Source organism: Hesperophylax consimilis, chromosome 16 (assembly GCF_061612785.1).
Source record: "Hesperophylax consimilis isolate HC1 chromosome 16, BYU_Hcon_1.0, whole genome shotgun sequence".
Classification (NCBI taxonomy): Eukaryota; Metazoa; Arthropoda; class Insecta; order Trichoptera; family Limnephilidae; genus Hesperophylax; species Hesperophylax consimilis.
The window spans coordinates 28,388,814-28,410,227 of NC_142851.1; the positions used below are offsets into that span (position 1 = coordinate 28,388,814).

General features: G+C 38.0%; 1 protein-coding gene across 1 annotated transcript; it reads right to left on the reverse strand.

Annotated features, from left to right (window-relative positions):
- Positions 1–2,114: 2,114 nt before the first annotated feature.
- Mcm5 (Minichromosome maintenance 5) lies at positions 2,115–16,916 on the reverse strand. The gene is made up of 14 exons (XM_089640720.1): positions 16,668–16,916; positions 16,421–16,568; positions 15,065–15,172; positions 14,812–14,984; positions 14,532–14,610; positions 14,074–14,150; positions 13,814–13,898; positions 12,856–13,099; positions 12,073–12,266; positions 10,530–10,670; positions 9,190–9,366; positions 5,152–5,396; positions 3,277–3,419; positions 2,115–2,857 (listed from the first exon to the last, which is right to left on the reverse strand). The coding sequence occupies exons 1-14, from the start codon at positions 16,820–16,822 to the stop codon at positions 2,628–2,630; spliced, it is 2,199 nt and encodes a 732-aa protein (XP_089496846.1). The 5' UTR covers positions 16,823–16,916; the 3' UTR covers positions 2,115–2,627.
- Between the last annotated feature and the right edge of the window lie 4,498 nt (positions 16,917–21,414).

Consider the following 21,414-nt stretch of genomic DNA (forward strand, 5'->3'; position numbering starts at 1 on the left):
CGAAAGTACGAAACAGATGTAAACAATGGAGGCTGTTAATGTTACGATTCTAAAAAGCTCAACAAAAGTTGTTGAAATATCTTCAAAAACCAATTTACTCGAAGCAATAAAAACAGTACAAGAGAAAACAAACAAGTTTTTAACCGAAATTATTGAAAGCGCCAAGAGCAATGGGGAAAATAACATGGAAAGTGGACCTGCCGACAACGGTACGATATTTTGTACAAAGATAAACCATTTTTTCATAATATGATATTTATGACCGGAAAATTGACAGTTGCTGTCTCAAGAAAACGCACAAATTCAATTTAAATATTTTATTTCTATTACTGTATGGTAAATCTAATATCACATTTACATCTTTCTACTCGAACAGCGTGAAAATTCTATTAATTTCTCTGTCAGACTCCATTTTTAATACCGTTATAATGTCACCTTGAGGTGGATGCTATGTCAACTCTTATTATATTTGGGTTCTTAGCTATATCGTCACTGTACCTAATTATAGTGTAATGGGAGGTTAAAGAATAGGAAAAGGGTTCTTAGCTACATCATCACTGTACCTAATTATAGTGTAATGGGAGGTTAAAGAAAATAATAGGAAAAGGGCTCTTAGCTACATCATCACTGTACCTAATTATAGTGTAATGGGAGGTTAAATAAAATAATGGGAAAAGGGCTCTTAGCTACATCATCACTGTACCTAATTATAGTGTAATGGGAGGTTAAATAAAATAATGGGAAAAGGGCTCTTAGCTACATCATCACTGTACCTAATTATAGTGTAATGGGAGGTTAAATAAAATAATGGGAAAAGGGCTCTTAGCTACATCATCACTGTACCTAATTATAGTGTAATGGGAGGTTAAAGAATAGGAAAAAGACTCTTAGCTACATCATCACTACCTAATTATAGTGTGTAATGGGAGGTTAAAGAATAGGAATAGGGCTCATAGCTATACCGTTACTATACACATTAATAGGAGATGAAAGAATAGAAGGAAATTAAATGCATAAATTAAGTTGTTAAGCGCCCATGAGGTGATTTTCTCACGAAAACGGCGCTATACAAATAATCCAATCATTATTATTTTTATTAAGGGAAGGTTGGGGATAGAATCTAGTTCCTTAACTTTAAGCAAGAAAAATATCCATTGGATATTGGTATCCGTATGATTTTCTGAAAATAATACTTTCTTCTTGTGGGATCTTTATCCTTGGCACGCTACAGAGGTATTGTTAGGCATTTCAAAGGTTAATGCAACAAAGCCATTATCATATCCAGTATCTTCTACAGAATGATGGCTGCGCACGAGGTGAGTGTGCACTGAAAGTATTGTACTAGCAGAACTTGCTTTTTTTTTTTAAATCGTAAAAGTCCTTGAAACTCTAACGAAATCACGCACTCCTTGTACCGGTCGTGCATGAGGTAAAATTGTCCATAAACAAACAAATGGTGTTACATTACCTACCTAAAAGATTTACAAAATTTTAATTTTCCAGGTGCAGAAGAAAGCGAAGATGATGATGATGATGCCGACCCCCTAAATAAGAAAATCAAGATGTCGTGATACCAACTTTCTCAAAAATAAATAATAATTAGAACTTAAGTAATCAATCATACCATTATGACGGCTTTCACCAATCAAAACTAAGCAAACAAAAGAGAAGTAAAAATATACAATTCTTTCACTTTTCATTTGCGCAATAATATATTGCTGATTGAAACTACTGCTAGCCGTGTCGGTGACATTGGAACTATTTTAACTTAGCCGTCACTCAGTTTGATTTCATGTATTATTTTTAATAACTTTTTTTAACCGTAATATTAAGAAAGGAAAATAAGAATGCTTATTAATGCTTATTTGACCGGTCAGTGGTTGAGTGGGCATAGCGCTTGGGTCTCACCCGAGCGTTGCGTGTTCGATTCCTCGGCTGGCTAAGTCCTCCATCACAACACAAGCAACATTTTCGGCTTTCTGTGGTGGTAGTAGGAGATTTTCAAACATTGTTGGGTTATTCGTAACCCGGGAATGTTTGTCTTTCTTTTTAAAAAAAAAAAAAAAAAAAAAAAAAAACAACTTTAAAAGGAAATAATAAAAACTTATGCAGAAGAAATCATTTAATTATAAAATTTGTACATAACATCATGTAATACAAAATGTGTAATAAAATTGGTAGGTAAGGTACAACCGAGTGAGAAAAATAATTAATTACGGTGAAACCCTCTTAAAATGTTTTTCAAGGGACCAAAAAAAAACCTCAAATGAAAACTTCTTCTTAGGGGACCCTTATAAGTTGGTTTCACTATAATGCAACTCTCTTATAAAGTTTTCCAAGGGACCAGAAAAAACTTTTTTATGGGAAAACCTTATATTATATGTTTGTTTATTCGGCTCATTTTTTTTTCTACAAGGGACTGAAAAAAATACAATCCTTTTTATATGGACCTTTAAGTGTACAAGGTTTTCCAAGGAACTGGAAAAACTTTCTTCTTATTTGGGTCTTTTTTCCTCAAAGGAGCGAAATATAAAACTACATATTTAAGAATAAAACTTGTTTTGTGGGTGAAGGTTTATAAGAGGGTTTCACTGTATTATTAGTGTCAAGAGATTCTAGAGAATATTTTAAGATAATCGGTAAAGCATCTTGCGCTGCATGCGATGTTGCAGCTCCCCCCGTCTGATCATTGTGTGGACCACCTTGAGGATGGAACGCTCAGGGTACTTTTGACGCAGGAAGTCTTGGATGATGCTCTGCTCCGAGACCTGGGATCCCACGGCGAAGCGGCGCTTCAGCTGCTTCTCAATGCGGGACAGGGTCTCGTGGTCTTCATCTGTGGTGAAACCCTCGGCACCTGAAATTATAATGGTTTTATGAATCTTCTTCATATCGTTGCCAAAAGCGAATGTATAACCGTATTGCTTTGAAGGAAATTTTATTGTAATGGTAATATCCATTCTAATTACACTGAGTCTTACGAAAACAAAGTCTAAGCAAATGCAAAAAATACTGATTTACAAAATTATAAGATTTATTTTGACAAAAATAGAATTTTATCGAATTAAACAATCAACATATCGTGCGTGGATCAAAATAAATTTCAAATTACGAATTTTGAGTAAAAAATTTTTGGGGCCTTTTTTTGGCGAATTTCGAATTATCAGGGTTCTTACTGTTTTGAATATGTTCTTTATTAATGGTAAGAAAAAGAGATTATTAAGATACATTAAAAAGAGAAGATTTAAGCTGGAGATATTGTAATGAAATAAATACCCGCTAAGCTGCCAGACATGGCAGCATCCAAGGTTGAGACTTGGAACAGTCGAAGAGCCTCGTTTACGTGGACTTCCGTGGCAAAAGGCTGCAGCTGCATCTTGGCCAGAGATTCCGAAATACGGATTATGGCTTCCAGTTGTCTGAAACAAATCGGTTGACATCCATGAGTTTTCCACCACAGATAATACATAGAAACAAGAGAGATGGGACATTAACCAATATTAGTATTAAACCGAGAGAGCAAGTGGTGCCAACATCGTTCACCCAAACTACTGTAAATCGCATCTACATCTACAACATATGGCGCCCAGGCTTAAAAAAAATAAATTATGTAAAACTGCACGAGAGTCCCAGCTGCTCCCAACCGTCTGGACAGCGAGACAATGGCATCCCCAATTGGGGCATGTTATGTAGCTGAAGGTAGTGGGGAGAGGAAGGATATAGGGAAGAGGAAGGTGGAGAAGTACCTGGCTATTCAGATCTGGTCACCAAACACTGCCAAAGCCGTTTCAAGGGCAATGCTGAAAGTATCTTCCACTATGGAATGTGCCACAAATATACTATATATTATTTCAAATGCGTAATTAAATTTACTTGCGCACTTAGGGATTTGAACCCGCGACCTCCAGCTTGCTAGTCGAGAGCCTTACCACTCAACCACGGAATGTGCCACATTTGTTTCTACCTACACACCCAACGGTTGACTTTCATTGGCTCCGTCGCTTTGATAGTCTATGCATTTTGGTCGTAGCTAACAGTTGGTACGCTTCCATGCTATGTTTCCCTCTGTTTCTATTATCTACAATTCCCACAGTGGAGAAAGAAAAAAAGAAGCACTCTTCACTAAGCATATTGTTTGGAATAATCTTCGTTACTAATAACTACTATCTCAGAGAAAGTTTTATTAATTTTTCCATACAGCTAAATAAGTGTTTATCACAATAAAATACACAACAAACTATACGAACTGCGCATTTCTTTTGCACATTTCTATAAACAAAATAATTTTACAAAAGCCAAAGTGTGTTGTATATCTGTAGATACTTGTATAACGAATTTCTAACGTCTGAGTTTTTAAAGCTTCTATTTATTTTACAAGGTGAATTGCCATTTGTTTGTGTCTGACAGTTGATCGTTTTTATGAGGCGCAGTGTAGTTTATCGCTTTTGTCGGATAGGGTTCTAACTCCACCTTACCATGTTCTGTGGTGTCAAAATTTGCAAAGACGAACTCTCATAATCTTCATTATTGTATTTAACAATTTCATGAGATTGAAGAGATTTCATGAGAAGAACACTTTACATGAGATTCAACCTCAAAATCAGTAAATAGATGGAACCTTGTCCAACTGAGGTGACATACTGTAAAAGGAATAATACTGTAATTGGAACGGGATTCCAAGTAAGAAAACATTAAACTTATTACACACCCACAACTGTCAGTTTATCTCTTAACTATCACGCCATTTAGCCGAAGAGGATAGATGATCACAAAACTCTGTCTTGGCACACACTCTTCGCTTCATTCACATGCATCCTCTCATGCCATGATCCGATTCAAGTTCCCGACTTCTATCATTCTTATATTCTCCTGGTACTCCTGTACATGCTCTACATGCCCAAACCATCTAAACATCCCTTTCTTAAACTTGTTCACTATGCCTTTTGCACTTTTGCCCCAGAAATTTTATTTCTAGAGCATTCAGTCCACTTTCCACTGCCAGTTCCATGCCTTACTGCCATACATCAGGGTTGTTAGGTAGAAACTTTAGGGATCATATATTATGCAGCATTCGCATACGGGGATAGGCCACCAATGGAATATGTGACAGTCACTTATTTCAGGTTAATAACACAAAATTGAGATACGCACCTCACAGTGATGGGAATGGAGAGCCTCTTTTCCGTGGCCTTCTCCTGCGCCAGGGTGCCGCTCCTCATCAGCACGTACCGGCTGCGCAGCTTCTCCCCGGCTGTGGCGGAGAGGCGGGGGCCGCAGCGCATCCGGCAGAAGCCCACCAGCCTCCGGAGTGTCTGCAGCGACAGTTCCCCTTCCTTTTGCTCCTCTGTTACCTGCCCGGCGTTCATGTGCACGTTCATTATGTGCTTGGCCAAGGTCTGGAAGTCATTTATTTATTTATTTATTAACGCCGATTATAGCAGCTTTTACAAAAGAATAACAATTGTTTTACATATGAATACAGAATATACATAGATAAAAAAAATATGTATAAATATAAAATACATAAAAGAGAACAATAGAAATAGTAGTATCAACATAAAAAAGTACAATGAGTAGGTTATTATAAATACAATACAACATATTATAAATCCCGGATATTATGTAATGAGTGTTAAGAAATTAATACTTTAAAACTATATTTGATTATAGTCAATCTGAGAAGCGCTGACAGACAGTTTTAATTAAGTAGTATGAGGTTAAACTAGCAATGTTCATCCAAAACATATTTATTTCCAAGTACGTGCAAGCGATTCATTATGGAATTGAGTTCAGCGTTAGATCCTGTATTGTTGCAATGATAGGGTAATTTGAAACGAACTGGTCGACTAGGTACATGGAAACATATTAACGAAAGAAGTTCAGGGGAGTTCAACAGGTTGGTAACGATTTTAAATAAATAAAATAGGTCAAAACAAATTCTTCTTTCCTATCTCAGAAGCAATAAAGGGCTTAGTGCCATAGTGACAATAAAGAAATATAGCAGCTGTTTTATCTTTCCATAATAGGGATGTGACAATGTTCAACAAGGCTATCGAATTTTTAATTTATTTATTTATTTATTTATTGTTTGTTTGTAAATATTACATAATACAATTAATGAACTTAAAATGTCAACTAGGCGATTGCCCGTTTTAGGACATTCCAATATGATAATGTTTTTACATGTAAATTATGGTACATTATAGTGTTGACTATTCTGTTGTTAAAAAAAAATACATATGTATATTCATATTCTAGAATACTTCCAGTTATATCACGACATATTTTACTATTATTTAGCTGACATAATAACTGAATTAACATAACATAAGCTGAATTAATAGATAAAAACAAGAAAATGAATTTGAAAATGAAACTGAATTGAAGAAATTCTGTTGGTAAAGTAATACAAATGTATATTCATTTTTTTTTTTTTTACTATTGTTTAGCTGATATATTAAACTAAAGAAATATTAATATATAAAAAAAGGAAATGAAAAATAACAAAAAATAAAAAATGAAAGTAAAGAAGGAACTTTTCCTTTAAGGAGAAATATCACGAAGAATTGAACAATTTTCGAACTTTCTTTATGTACATAATTACTATTTTATTCTCAAGATGTATTTTTTTAAATTCTATATAATGTTGTTGTAATGTTTGTGTTCTTGCGCATGCAAGTAAAGTATTAGATTCATGAGGTCTTTTTTATTTTCTTCAGTCCATTCTGTTTCTGCAATTCAGCGCGGGTAAAGAATAGTTCTTTAAATCAGATAACTTTATGATCTTTTTCAATAAGATTTTCCAGGGCTTCATAGATTTGTGGGTCTCTTCATTTTGACAACAAACGGGTAGTCGCTTATGAATTTCAAGCAATGAGCCTTCGTTAGCTGCATGGTAGTAGTATTTAAAAATGTTTCGGCAGCCATTTTGAAAATTGTCTGTTCTATTTTGTTGTAGGTATGTTATACATAATTAAATATTTCGTGTGAATTTCATGATATGTATTGACAAAAAATCACCAGCGCATGTCGAATGACAGGTAACCTAGTAGAGACAACATTCGAGGATCCCACCACTTACCCGCCCCGGTATAGGTAACTTATGGTTACCCCTTCAGGGCTCTTGCAAGGACGCTAATTTTTTTGTTAAGAACGACTCTACATTTAATAAGAACGAAGCTAAACCTCGAATGTCCCCGCATACGTTTTTAGGGAAGCAGTCTGCGAGTGCTTACTGTGTACAATGTTAGTTTGTTAGTAGAGTACTTGCCTCTGTTTCTATGTTAGTAGAAGGGGAAAAAAAATAAATACAAAAATAAAAACAACTGGTGTAGACTGTTTGTCTACATAGTATGTGCATAGTAATTTAGATAAAACAAAAGTACAAATGAAAAACATCTGGTGCTGGTCCGGAGAGGAATAATCCACATTCTTTTCGGCGGTCCCGAGGCGAGTCAGTTGGTGATTGGGTTGATCGGTTACGAAGTCAGGGGACCGCTCCCCTTAGCCGATTTCTCGGTGGTGCCCTGAAGAAAGTGTAACTGGGAGATGGGGGAATGGATACCCGAAGACCCTAGGGAGAGATGCGTCGAGTCGTCGGAGGTGGGGAGGAAGATTCCCTAAGGTCGACCGACCATCCCTCAAACCTGCTACTGTCCTCGGGGGAGGCGCGGTAGGTTTGTGGATATCCTGTTTCCGGGGTCTGTCCTTTGGCCGTATGAGGCGACGAGGTTTATCCACCCCCTTGTGGGGAAAATGGACATTGACAGAACATTGATGTTCAGTTTCATCCCGGACTCGTGTTGCCCCTAAAGGTTTCTTCTATATGGGTGTATAACCTGAATAACAAAATATAAGAAAAGAAAGCAGAAGAGAAATGTGAGGAAACAATAAAAAAAAATGTTTTAATGGGATGGTGTTTTATTCATTTTTAAATGACGATTTATAAAATCTATGCATAATAATATATAATAAAAGTTATATATTCAGAATCAGCATTTGTTGATCTATATCAGAGGTTCCCAAAGTGGTCTATATGGACCCCCAGGGGTCGATATAGGCTTGCTGGGGGTCTATGTCAGCGAGAAATAAAATTGGGAGTCCACGAGATTCAAATGGGGGTACATAGGGCGGACCCCCATTTACCTCAAGTCAACATTTAGTAGATGACACAATAGACCTAACACAAATATAATAGACTGAGAAATTACTTATTTGAGGTATATAAATAGAGTCTACGTTCCTCTTCTCGTCAAAATTAATATATTCAAGCATAACATTACACATTGGAAGCTAAGAATTTTCCTAGTTCCCCAACTTGATTTTGAAAAACGTCCAGGACGTTCAACATTTAAATGCACTTCACACAGACTTCAAAACTAAGTTTGAGGACATTTTGACTAAATGACTGGAAATGGAACGTTAAAGAATCGGATATCAAGTGACAAGAAGAACTGACCGCAATAAGCACCGACAAAGAACTTAAGGAGCAGTTCTGTAAGGCCAGCTACAGAAAGAAATTCCCGTTTCTTATCCTGCTTCATTTTCATTTGGTGTAATACCTCACAAGGGCACCCCTGTCTGCACAGTGTAAAGAAAGAGGAACTATACCGCCACCCGGTTGTTGGACAGGCAAGGGAAGGGAATCTTCTTACGAAAAAGAGAAATGATTATCACATGGGACGTTAATTGTTTGTGGAAAATTCAATATTCGGCAGACAGGGGGGGGGTCTACGGAAAAAAATATATTTGGCAAGTGGTCTACGGGGCCATAATATTTTTCAATGGAGTTCCTTATTGAGATATGTTGTGAAGCTGAAGATAGTTGGGAGGGGAAGGAATTGGAAAAGAGGAATGTTGGGAAGTACTTATTCAGGTCTGGTCACCAAACATGTCTAAAGTCATTTCAAGCAAAGTTTCGATTCGTGGTCTTTCACAAGGGCGATACTGAAAGTATTTACCACTCTAATAGTTTATACCTAGTCTGCTAGTTGAGTGATAATGTAATTTTTTCTAATCTGTATGCTAAATAATGTATTTTTCAAATGAGACTTGAAAGTTGAGTAATTGTTGAGTAATTTTACTGTAGGAGAGACAATATTTTTATCGGCAATGTTTGTCGGTAGTTTTTAGGAAGGTTGTCGCCTATGTATGCTTATTAACCGCAGATAAAAGGAGTTATCAGCTCACCATATCTCTCTGTTGATCGTGTTCATCCTTGACGATGAAGATCATGTCGAATCTGGAGAGGATGGTCGGCATGAAGTCGATGTTCTCCTCGCCCTTGGTGTCGTCCCAGCGCCCGAAGATGGAATTGGCGGCAGCCAAAACCGAACAGCGGGAGTTTAATGTTGTCGTTATTCCGGCCTAGGACAAAATATTTTATATAAATTGCACTGCATTGAAACAATAAAAGAAGAGTACGTAAAGAAAATATGTTTAGGTAACTGTATAAAACAGAACAGGTTAGGTTAGGTAAGGTTCGTTGTTTGTTTTTTATTCTAAAGGTAGGTGACACATAATACTATAAGCATAAACAAGCTAAAGCTGAATCTATCTAAGACTGAGTTTCTCTGGGTGGCCACAAACAAATGTCAACATTTCATAGACAATTCACCTATTTCTATTTCCGGCAGCGATATCATCCCAAAAACAACAGTCAAACTTCGCGGTGTTAATTTAGATTCGGACTTTTCATTTAAAGGTCAAATAAATCGGACTGTAAGCACCGGTTTTTTTCACCTAAGACAACTCAAGTCTGTCAGAAGAAACCTTCCTACAGAAGCAACAAAACTATTTATCAATACGTCTCGATTATTGCAACGGCATTTATGCCAGCCTTCCAAAATTTCAAATTGACAAACTTCAATCAGTGTTTAATGCAGCAGCACGGCTCATAACCGGGGTTTCTAAATATTCGCACATTTCATAACACCTTCGTAACCTTCACTGGCTCAAGTGCCCTAAAAGAATCCAGTACAAATTGTGCTGGATAGTGTTTAAATCCATCAATGAAATGGCCCCACCCTACATCTCTGAACTATGCGTCCCCGAAAACACTGGTCTGAGGAAGTCAACTCTTAGATCAGCAACATCAGCTATAGGCAGACTGATAACTGATGAGTGGAACCTAAGCGCAAGCCAAATACTAAGTTTGGTGATCGCGCTTTCGGAGCATCTGGGCCAAAGGCTTGGAATAAACTGCCTCCGGAACTAAGATCCATAACAAGTCCAACAGAATTCAGGTCTAAACTAAAAACTTACCTTTTTAAGCTATAAATTAAATATAACATTCCTGAGAGAAAGTCCAATTATATCCAATTTTCCAATTATGTCCTAAATCCTGTATCTAAATTTTGCTAATAAACAATTAGTTAATGTTAATTGTGTTAATCTCAAGTGACCTACCAGGTAACTATGGTACTGTATATTATCTCCGTAATAACATATATCATTGTAGAAATGTATTATATATTTGTACAAAGCCCTTGTGTCTAGTGTCAGGATCATATAAAAGTAGTTGAATTTACCTTAGCAATAGAGATAGTCTGCTGTTCCATGGCCTCGTGGATGGCAACACGGTCGTCTTCCCTCATCTTGTCAAACTCATCGATGCACACCACCCCTCCGTCGGCTAGCACCATGGCACCCCCTTCCATCACAAAATTACGCTGGAAAGGAACGCAATATACACAGATATTAAAATCCAAATAAACATAAGATTATGTAGGTAAGACCATCAGGAGCTAGCTTTAAGGCCTATTCAAATATAAGTGATATTCGCTGCCTCTGTGGGTAAAGAAAAACATTAAGCAGGATGCCACTAGCGCAAATCTAGAGCCCCGCCAACTCCGCCCGGGTAAGCGGTATCTTTTCGGTTGTTTTGCAAAACAGGTGTTATCGCTATCCATTTAAATAATAAGATGCATTTTTTTACTGGTCACCACAATTACAGTGTAGGTATTTCTTCACGGACGTCAGGAATGTGACTGACTAGACAAAAATCAATAACGTTTCACTACCCATAGCAGCAGCGAAATCCGCCTGGGTTTGTTGAACAGTGAGAATACTGCATACCAACTCGCTTTTCGCTACTCACAGCAGCAGCGAATATAACCTATATTTAAAAAGGCCTTTGATGGAAGTTGAAACAATAATATTTGGGCTGCTAAAAACTGAAGGCTTGCTTGCTGTAAATTTTTGTGTCCTATTTCACCAGGCATCAGTGTGACGCCACCAATTTAGGTGACATCGGCATCAACATGTGCCAACAATAAAATTTGTAGCGCTATTTGGCAGATTATTCGCTCAGTCAAGAGTGTCTGGGGGAATAGGGACCTTACTGTGTCAAATAAATGTAATTTTAGGTAGGTACTTCTAAAATTTATTTTTTAGATAGTTCTTACCTCTTACCTTACCATTGGTTTTTACAAAATACATATTTATAGAATTTTATTATTCGTACATACTAATTTAATTGTGTTACTGAATTTAGATCATTTAGTCCAGTTTCTTCACCACCTAAGATTCTTGCTGCAGAGTTTCCATCTTCTATCTTCATATCACCTGTTCCTGTACTTCATCACCTGTTCATGTACTTCATTTTATTTAACCCTTGGGACCTTCTAAGACCCAAACAGTCCCAAATGCCGTGCGCGCATTATACTCTCCTAAGACCATATTTGTCCCAGAACGACCGCACATTATTAAAATGCATATATCTCTCTTCCTCTCATCTAAAAATAAATTATTTCTTTTATGTCAGAAAGAGAACGAAATAGTGCTTGTTATTGTCTTTGAAAAAATGGAAGCTTGTAGAAGGTTCGATCCGTGCAAATCAACAACGTCTCAAGGGTTAACTTAAATTTACTTATTTTTTAATATTTATATTTTCGTCAACTGTAAAGCGCCCCTGAGGTGATATCTCACAAAAGTGGCGCTATACAAATTGTCTAGCGCCGCTTTTGATGAAGTTGAAGAAGTTAGGTTTACAATATAAAAAAACTCAAAGTTAAGTAATGTACATAAATTGGTCACAACTAGGAAGTAAAGTATAGTGATAAAGAAACTAACCGTGACGGGGTCCCTGATGACAGAGGCCGTCAGCCCGGCGGCGCTGGAGCCCTTGCCGGAGGTGTAGACTCCGATGGGGGACACCTTCTCCACGAACTTGAGCAGCTGTGACTTGGCCGTGCCGGGGTCCCCCAGCAGCAGCACGTTAATGTCTCCGCGCCGGGTCAGCCCATCGGGCAGGCGCTTCCTAGCACCTGAGGAGGAAATGGTGCACTTTAATTTAAATTAATTACTGGCAGATTAAAGTTGAACCTTGTCCTTTATGCATAGGTGGCGGTGAAGGTGCTGTGTTCTAATTGGCTACCGTTATTTCAAATCAGCTCTTGACTTAGGATCAGATCGTTTTGATAATTAAGGTATTTTATGTTAATTTACAACTTCACTGAACAGGGATGACACATCAGTAACAGGTGTTAAGTCTAGGATTCCGGCGATTTGCAAGACGGCGTACAGTACATCCTTCAGCAGGTAGTGGGAGTAAGGGCAACTATTCAGTGAACTGCAGAGTGTGTAACCAATCAGAGATCTATGTCGACTGTCGTTTGTAGAAAAGGATGGCACCTTAGGCAGTATCGAGAAAGCATTCAAAGCCGCACAGTTTGGTCGCGTTATGAGTTGCAATAGTTTTTCAAACATAGAATTTTTAATAATTCATTTGCCTATTAATATCTAGCAAGGATACAAAGGTGTTCTTATTTCTGATCATAAATAATTAAACTTAGGAATTCAAATAAAACTTATAAAATTTTCATTACTTTTTCATTGTTAACAAATAAATTGTACCTCCGAAAAGCAAACAAGCTATGGCCTTCTTGATGTCCTTAGCCCCGAAGATGCTGGGCGCAATGGAAGAGGCGATCCTGTCGTAGATATCGGGAGAGGCGGCCAGGCGGCGGAACTGCTCTTCCTCGGCGGCGGAGATGGGTTGGCTGGTCACCGTGCCTAGACCTTCGCCCTCCACCTTGATGCCCACCACCCGCAGGTAGGCAGAGCGGACACCCACGATCGCTTTCTCTTTTCCTTCGCGCTGGAAATTGAAAAGATATTCATGAAACAATCACAATGGCTCTACATTGCGGGATGCGATTTGGCCTCTTCCACGAATGTTCTCCACTGGCTGCGATCCCTCGCCATTCGCCTACGCCCTTCCCATCCTGCTCCAATCCTCCTCCACCCAGTCTTTCCACCTCTTCTTCGGTCTGTCTCTGGGTCACTTCCACCGGGATGACCTTAGACATGACGCAGTCTTTGGGACCTACAGAACCTTGAATAGTCGCATGATTCATCTTTACCCTGTAAGATCCAATATCTAGTGTAAGTCCATTCATCCACCATTAGCAGCCGTCAATGAAATGGATGGAGCTGGTAAGTTTTTAGATTTTCACGGCCAAAAGCATTTTTGTTGTTTGTTTTTGGGGTGTTATGCCGTGTTGCGCTAACTCCTTCTTTAGCCGACGTTTCGGACAGCGTTGCAGTGTCCATCAATGAAGGAAGGAGTTAGCGCAACACGGCATAACACCCCAAAAACAAACAACAAAAATGGATGGAGCTGTTTTTAAAAAAAGCATGTTATTACCTGTCACAGGTACCATCTATATAATATAGGTATACAAAACACATGCGTATTCGAATGCAATGTTGTGTCAAAATTTCAAAGCGATCGTTGAAAACTTTCAGAAATTTAAGATTTTGAACAAACGAACATTTACATTTTTATTTATAGAAATAGATAATCACTTACTCTGGTAGCATTGGAAACCTTCTTGATGGAATAAATAGCCAGGATACAGGCTCTGGTTCCTGGCACAGCTCTCTCACAAAGATATCTGGAATATTATACAACACAAATTAATTATTGTGAAATTAATGTATGCATCTATTTACATGGTTTGTACATTATTTCCTTTGTCGGCCATTTGAGTTAATTACATAAACGTTGCACATAATTTATTCTCTAGTATGAATGAATCTTCCCATGCCTAAAATGTGTTAATTTGGTACCTTTCGCAGTAAAGCTGGACATGTCGGGGAACTTCTCCTTGGGGAATGCTTTCAGGCAACTCTTGTAGTTTGAGGGTCTGAAAATATAACAAATCAGTATATTCACTCAGTCTTTTCGCAAAGTGTTTATTTACATATATGGCAACACTTTCAGGGCATCCCTGGAACCATAAATAAACCATTCACTAGATCTTCAAAAACCATAGATATGCCAATATATAGACAGTAAAATTCTCATCTGGAGCCTACTTATTATACTATACACCAATGAAAAAATGTGAAAGTTTATTCCATAGACATTCAGAGTTTTTCATGGGTGGATATAGTTAGGCAATCATATGACATCACAATATTTCAGTTCCAATTTTGATCAGAGTTATAACCCCATTACTGGAACTGATAAAGTCATTGAAATATTTTAAGAACTGAAAGATTAGTAATAAATTTAAAAAATGTACCTGATAGTCTACGCAGTGGCATTTGTCTGGAATGATGAAGTAAGGATCAAGGGGGCACTTTGGACGACCAGTTTGTTCTCTAAAAAAATTATATATTTTAATATCTACCTATTCAGTAAAAAAAAAAAGAAAAAATAAAAATCTCCTATTCAGCCAACGAAGATTTGAAAATAATATATTACGCTAAACATAGGTACCTACTTAACTATCAAACTTTTATGGGATTAAAATATTTGAAATTAAAGGAATAATGTTAAGGGCGGTTTCAACAACTACTTACATGTTGCATTTCCTAGGCATCAGGTACCCCTCTAGTCCAGGCTTGACTTGCAGGTTGGGAACTACATTCTTGCAAGACCGGCACTGGATGGAGATCTTGGTGGCTTTAGCCTTTATTCCTGACGCTGATACAATAATACCCGGAATTTTTACTAGGCGGGAAACTGTGTCAGACTGAAAAATTAAATAATTAAAGAAATTAATTTAATATTGTATTTTAATAATATTACACCTGTGAAATATAAATAGTTCACCTTCATATCTCGCAGAGACGCTGGGTTGGCATCTGAAGACAAGAGAACCTGAATATCTTCAACTTTCTCTTCTCCTTCAGGCCTGGGGGAAGTTATTTCATCTGCAACCTAAAAAATGTTTAAAAAAAAGTTTATTGAGGGGTACTTATGGCGTACCTGTAACGTACTCCCCATACTTAATAGGGTAGATTACCAATTAACGCTGGATGAATTTTGGAACACAGAATTCAAAATACCTATTAAGTCCAATTACCCTACTAGACATAGAGAAGCACAAATGTTTATAATTAATAAAGCACAAAATGTGTACGGAGATAGAACAAAGAGGCATAATATCCCTGAAATATTTAATGAATTACCTGAAGACATAAAAAGAGACATCTATCTCTAAAATAAAAACAAAAATCAGGTCTTTCTACCTCCGTAGAACATGAAAACGTATACCTAAGTTAAATGAATGTATAATACCTAATATGCAATATGTAAAAAGAGGTACTGTACTTATAAGATGGACATCGTAGAAATCAAACCTAGTTTCAGTATACTGCATAAATTTAGTATAATGCATCACATAAATTTTTTTATTATTTATGTAATTAAAACCTAAATCCAATTATCAAGATACAGTAAGTATCAATGAATAAATTAAAGTTAATGGTTAGAAAAAAACTTTATGATAATACCTTTGTATATTGAAAAATTGTAAGAATGAGAGATTTCTTACAATCAAACTGAATTCAATCAAACTGAAGTCAGTTTTGTAAGACAATACAAAAAATACATTTTGAAACATTTAAAAATTGGAACTGAGAGAAAGCGTTGAAAAATGGACTTCACTAAAATTTTACGTTAGGAACATGTTTGGAACTTGTTCTTTTTTACAATGAGTTAATTTATCAATTAATCGTTGGTGCAAATAAATTGTGGAGTAATCAATATAAAATGTATACCAAGCTTTATAACGTCACATGTTACTTGAAGTGCAAACGGGTGGATATGAAGCTAATAAACATAGAATAAAGAATAAGACAAGAAGTGCGTTGTGGGCGTGTTTCATGATCCTAATATTTAATATTTGCGTACACGAGGCTTAAATTTATAATACAAAACTGTGTTTACGAAATTCAAATCGGATGGAGATCTACGATGTAAGTGAGACAGAGCACTGGGCTACAAGGCTAAATGGAACATTTGTTTCCATTCAAATTTGTGTGGAAGGCACTTTTAGTGTTATTTTATTCTATCCTAATAACGATCGATGTTTGTTTTTTACATTAACTCCACATAGAAGGGCCTGAGGAAATCCTGTTGGATTTAAAATAGTATAATGCCTCCGGCGGCCATACAAAGACTAACCTCTTTTGCTGCATCTTCCAATATAGGCAAATGTTCGGCAGGTTGTTTGTATAATTTTTCAGCCAACATTTCATCGAAGCTCGATAGATCTTCGATGTTAATCTCGATCCAGAACTGCCCGAGGTTGTACTGGCGTTTCAAGGCATCTCTGAAGGAAGAAATAATAATAAATTTACAAAAATGAACATACATTACCAACAAATGTGTTTTTGAAATGTTATTTAGTCAACTTAATTTCATTATTAACCTGTATTTATAGTTGAAGTTGCCTTCGTGAAACTGCCTGATGAACTCTTTAAACTTTTTCTTTACACCTTGAAGATTGATATTGGATGCATTTGAATCTTCTTCTGCAGCAAAATTATCAGAGAAGAACACACCGGCATCATCAAAACCTTCCATTGTATCAACAAATTGAGAAAATGTAACACAAACTGTAGAAGCACGTAAATTATGATAAATAACCTATGATAACTGAAACAAGCACCCGACAAATTTTGACAGTACAGCACGTTTTGGCGCGAACTCCGCTGTCCGCGAACCATAAATAAACCACTCACCGCGAACAAACTTTAGTTCAAGTCAGGGGCATTTCTCTCAGCTTTGGCCATGAAACTCATTTGAAACCGCCACGCCCACCTCAAAATTCTTATAGAAAACGAATAATATGGCTAAAATCTCAGATCTCATTGGTGAGAGCAGAAGGATTGGTTTGATCTCTCGCTCTCTACCATAATGACTCGTGTAACAGAAAGAGATGACGGAATTTTGCCGTGAATGGTTTATTTATACACGCGGGTTGTCATTTGCTGCCGAAATACTATCATTTCCGTCGTTTTAAAGTTGTTCGTGATAAAAATACAATATAAGCTAGTATAGTGTTAGCGAGTTACAAACATATATTCAACCTACCTACGTAAGTTCAAGTTTAAAGTGAATTGACAGTTTTTAGGTTATTAAGTAACATACTTGGCATATGTCTTCCTCCACAACGTATAAATGTTATTTATTATATCGACCAACTTATTCATGTTATTGATTAGTGTTATCCTGTATTATCTTATTGTTTTGGTGAAATTAAAGATTTTTAAACATATGTAACCAGGAGTTCATGAGGCTAAAAAATGTCGGAATTCTTCGTCGTACTGTCGGACAATCATGTTTTGGAAATTTTCTTCAGTGTTGTTGCAAATTTCTTGTCATTTTGGGTTTCTTCTTCTCAGATTAACAAGTTTCATCTTAAGGAAATGCACTGTAAAAGTTTATTTTCTTAGTCAGATGAACCTTGCCCTTGGAAAACATTTCGACATTTTTCTGCTTCAAGGATATTTTTATTTTTAAAATATTTTTTTGGGCTAGTGAATGAATGGAGTAGGCCGAGAGCAATTATATTGTCTATGGTTGCATCTTACTTTTAGATGACCTTGAGTTTTTTCTATCTTGTCTACTGCTCTTTTCCGCACGGTAGGTACTGCTTGTATATCTGTGGTTAAGTACTGTATAATTCTGTTGTATACAAAAAGCCCGAAGATATCGATCTAGAGAGTGGTATATTTATGGTTCAAGTATTCCCTTCACTAAAAAATAATTAATACCAAAGTAGCATTTTTAAAAAAATTTTATTTATCAAGTGTTTTCAAAATAGAAGCTATTTTAAATTTTAATTATTAAAAAGGATTCGAACTTTGACAGTTGAAGAAATCTGTTGCTTTTTTCCGTTCGAATACGAAAAAATCTTTGTTTGTAGCCTTTTATAGGTTAAAGCTATATTTTTTGTCCTCTTTGAGTGCCTTTATTGCTGACCAAGTCCAGTAAGTGTTATTTTCTCTTAAAATACATTCTGTTTTGCCCCAATGGCTTTTGCCGTGGGAAAGAAGCCACCAGATGTCGTCCCCCCTGACCCTGACCCTATTAATTTTGAAAATGATATTGCTAGCGAGGTAGAAATAATGACGGATTCCTCTACTCCCAAAAAAAGAAAAGTTAGCGTCCTTCCGAAAAAATAATCTTTTTAGGTTACAATTCCTGTAGAGACTGTCGCTCCTCCACTCGTTTCACTGTAACCGACTTTAGCAAAAGCCCCCTTCATCGTGTATGTGCAAAACAACACACAAGGCTACTCACTGCATCCCCTTGATTTCGGTAAATTTGTAGGAAAAAACCCACTTGGCATTTCCCCAGGTGGTATCAGATCGGAGGGAAGATTCCGCATTTGTGTAGTGTTCACAACTGCACTCAATGCCAATAAATTCTACTGACTACCTCTCAATACAAGGCTTAAATCCCTTCATTTAATGTCTCGCGCATGGGTCTAGTGAGAGGTATCCCCACAGACCTATCCGAGGAAGAACTCATTGCGGAACTGATTATCCCAGCATCTGCGGGGAAAGTTTAAAGACTAGGCGGCTCAATTACAAAGATAGGACTTCCGATTCTATAGTTTGTACACCCTCCAAAACTGTAGTTCTTACATTTGAAGGCCAATCTCTTCCCTCTCATGTTTACCTTTTCCACAACTCTCTCCCAGTGGCAATTTATTCATACCCGACAATTCAGTGCTTTAACTGTTGTCTGTTCGGCCATTCCAAGCAATCGTGTCGTTCTTCTCCTCGCTGCTTTAAATGTGCAGAAAGTCATTAATCAGACCAATGCCCCTCCCCTTCCAATCCCCCTACTTGCATCAACTGCTCAGGCTCTGACACAGCTATAAATCCATCCAATATGGCTTCCAATAGCGTATCATACTTCCACGCTTCTAAAATAATAGCTCCCGCTAAAAAATCTTTTGCTGAAGTCGCCTCTCAACCTCAGCTATCTCAAAACATTACTCCTTCAAACTCATCATACAGGAAGACTGTAATGACAAAATCTGCTTCTCGTTCTCTTAAAACCCCTGGATATGATCATCTTGGCCATAACTCCCAGCTCTTGTTCACAAATGGTAACATCAGCTCCCCATTTCCACAAAATACCGTCTTTCCTAACAGCAATACTTTGAACTGCAATTCCTTTATCCCTGATTCAAATGGCAATTCTTTAAACAACATCATTTCTAATGACAATTCTAATATTATTCAAACTCTCATCATGTTACTTATCTCTATAATTAATAACAATGATTCCCTACCGTCCAACACTGCCTCTTTACTCTCCTACTTAAAATTCTCTTGTTTCCAATGGCTGCCCTGACAGCAGGGATTCTTCAGTGGAATAGTAGAAGCGCCTTCTCCAAAAAGGCCGACCACATCCGCCTTCTAAAATTACACACAATTTCTATTGCTGCCATCTCTGAGACTTGGTTTAAACCGTCTCAGCTCTTCAAGGTGAGTGGCTACCAATATCTGTGGGACGACCGCATTAATGGGAAGGGTGGTGCAGCCCTTCTAATCAAAAACTCCCTGTCCTTCACCCCTATTTCCATTAAACCCCCAGATTCAGCCTTCCAATTAGTGGCAGCTACTGTCTCTAATATTACATTTGTATCCCTCTACATTCCCCCTTCTACCCCATTTGACATTTCATTATGGATCCACATGTTTAGAAAAATATCTTCTCCCCTGGTCATTCTGGGTGACTTCAATGCCCACTCCCCTCTCTGGGGTTCTTCATCAACAGATCCCTCAGGAATCAAAATAATTGACCTTATGGACTCCTTGAACATATGCCTTCTAAATGACGGATCCCCAACAAGGTTAAGTCTACCTGGGCAGAGCCCTAGTGCGGTGGATATAACTCTTTGTTCCCCAAGTATATATCCACTAATTTCCCGGAGAACTTCATCAGACCCCTGCAGCAGTGACCACTATCCAATTATTCTAAATCTGGCTCAAGGGTTAAATACTAACCTCTTTAAAAGAAAGCCAAATTTATCACAAAAAAGTCGACTGGTGCCATTTTGGAGAATCTGTCCAGGGTCATACCCTTTTCCTACCTACTCCTTCTTCAGATAACTGCACCTCCTCTCTCCTCTTACAAATCTTCGTCTGATTCCATTCTAAAATCTGCTGACAAGTCTTGTATCAGACGTAATCGTATGACACACAAGACTGTAAATGGGGCCGGTGATCCCAATCTGTGGAGGCGTGAGATGTCTTCCTTCAGTGGCGTGGAGGGGTAGAGCGGGGCGTCTCTGTAGCCGTTGTAGCTGGTCCAATCGCTTGTCGCTTCTTCTTGATGCTGATTCCGAGTCTGGTCCGAAGGGGTAGGCAAGTCCGTGGTCCAGGGTGAGGCGGGGGTCAGAGTGAAAGAAGGCGAGCAGAGGCAGAAGTCGGAGCGAGGTAGAGGGCAGAGCAGAGAGAGAGGTGTAGAGCTGGTGGTGGTTTCTGGAGATCTGACGTTCGAGGGGATGTTTCACGTTTTATAGGCCACCGGCGGGCGCGCGACGCTTACACGGGCCCACTTTCTCTTTGATTCCTGGAATCGAGGGCCGTGTTTGTGACGCTATCGCGGCGCGCCGCCGGTGTGGTTACCGCCTCTCGGCCGGTAACTTCGGGCCCGTGGTCGAACGTGACCACGGCCTTTCTTTGTTCAGGCACGGTCCTCAGAATCGCGCCTGTGGAACGTTCTGACGGCGAATCACCTCGCACGCCATGACGGCGCACGGCCCTTTGCTTCGGGCCGGGGCCGAACGTTCCCTCTCGTATAGCACGATTCTCATAACCGTGCCCGAATTAAATGCTCTCATGATTTTACCAGCTCTCACAATACTTCTCTGTCCGTATACCTCTAGCCAAGCTCCGACGTTTCGTTTATTGTTTTTACAGTTTACATTACATTCTTACATAATTTTACATACAATTTAACATTTCGGCAGTATATTTAACATGAATTTTTATTTATATTTTTTAATTTAGAATTTTATTTTTGATCATTTTAACGTGTGCGACCGCGGCCGAACCCGGCGCAGTACGTCCGTTACAAGTCTATTCCCAAATCATCCCTGTAGGCACGAAGGCTCACCCTCACCCCTGGTGGGATGAAGAATGCCTTCGAGT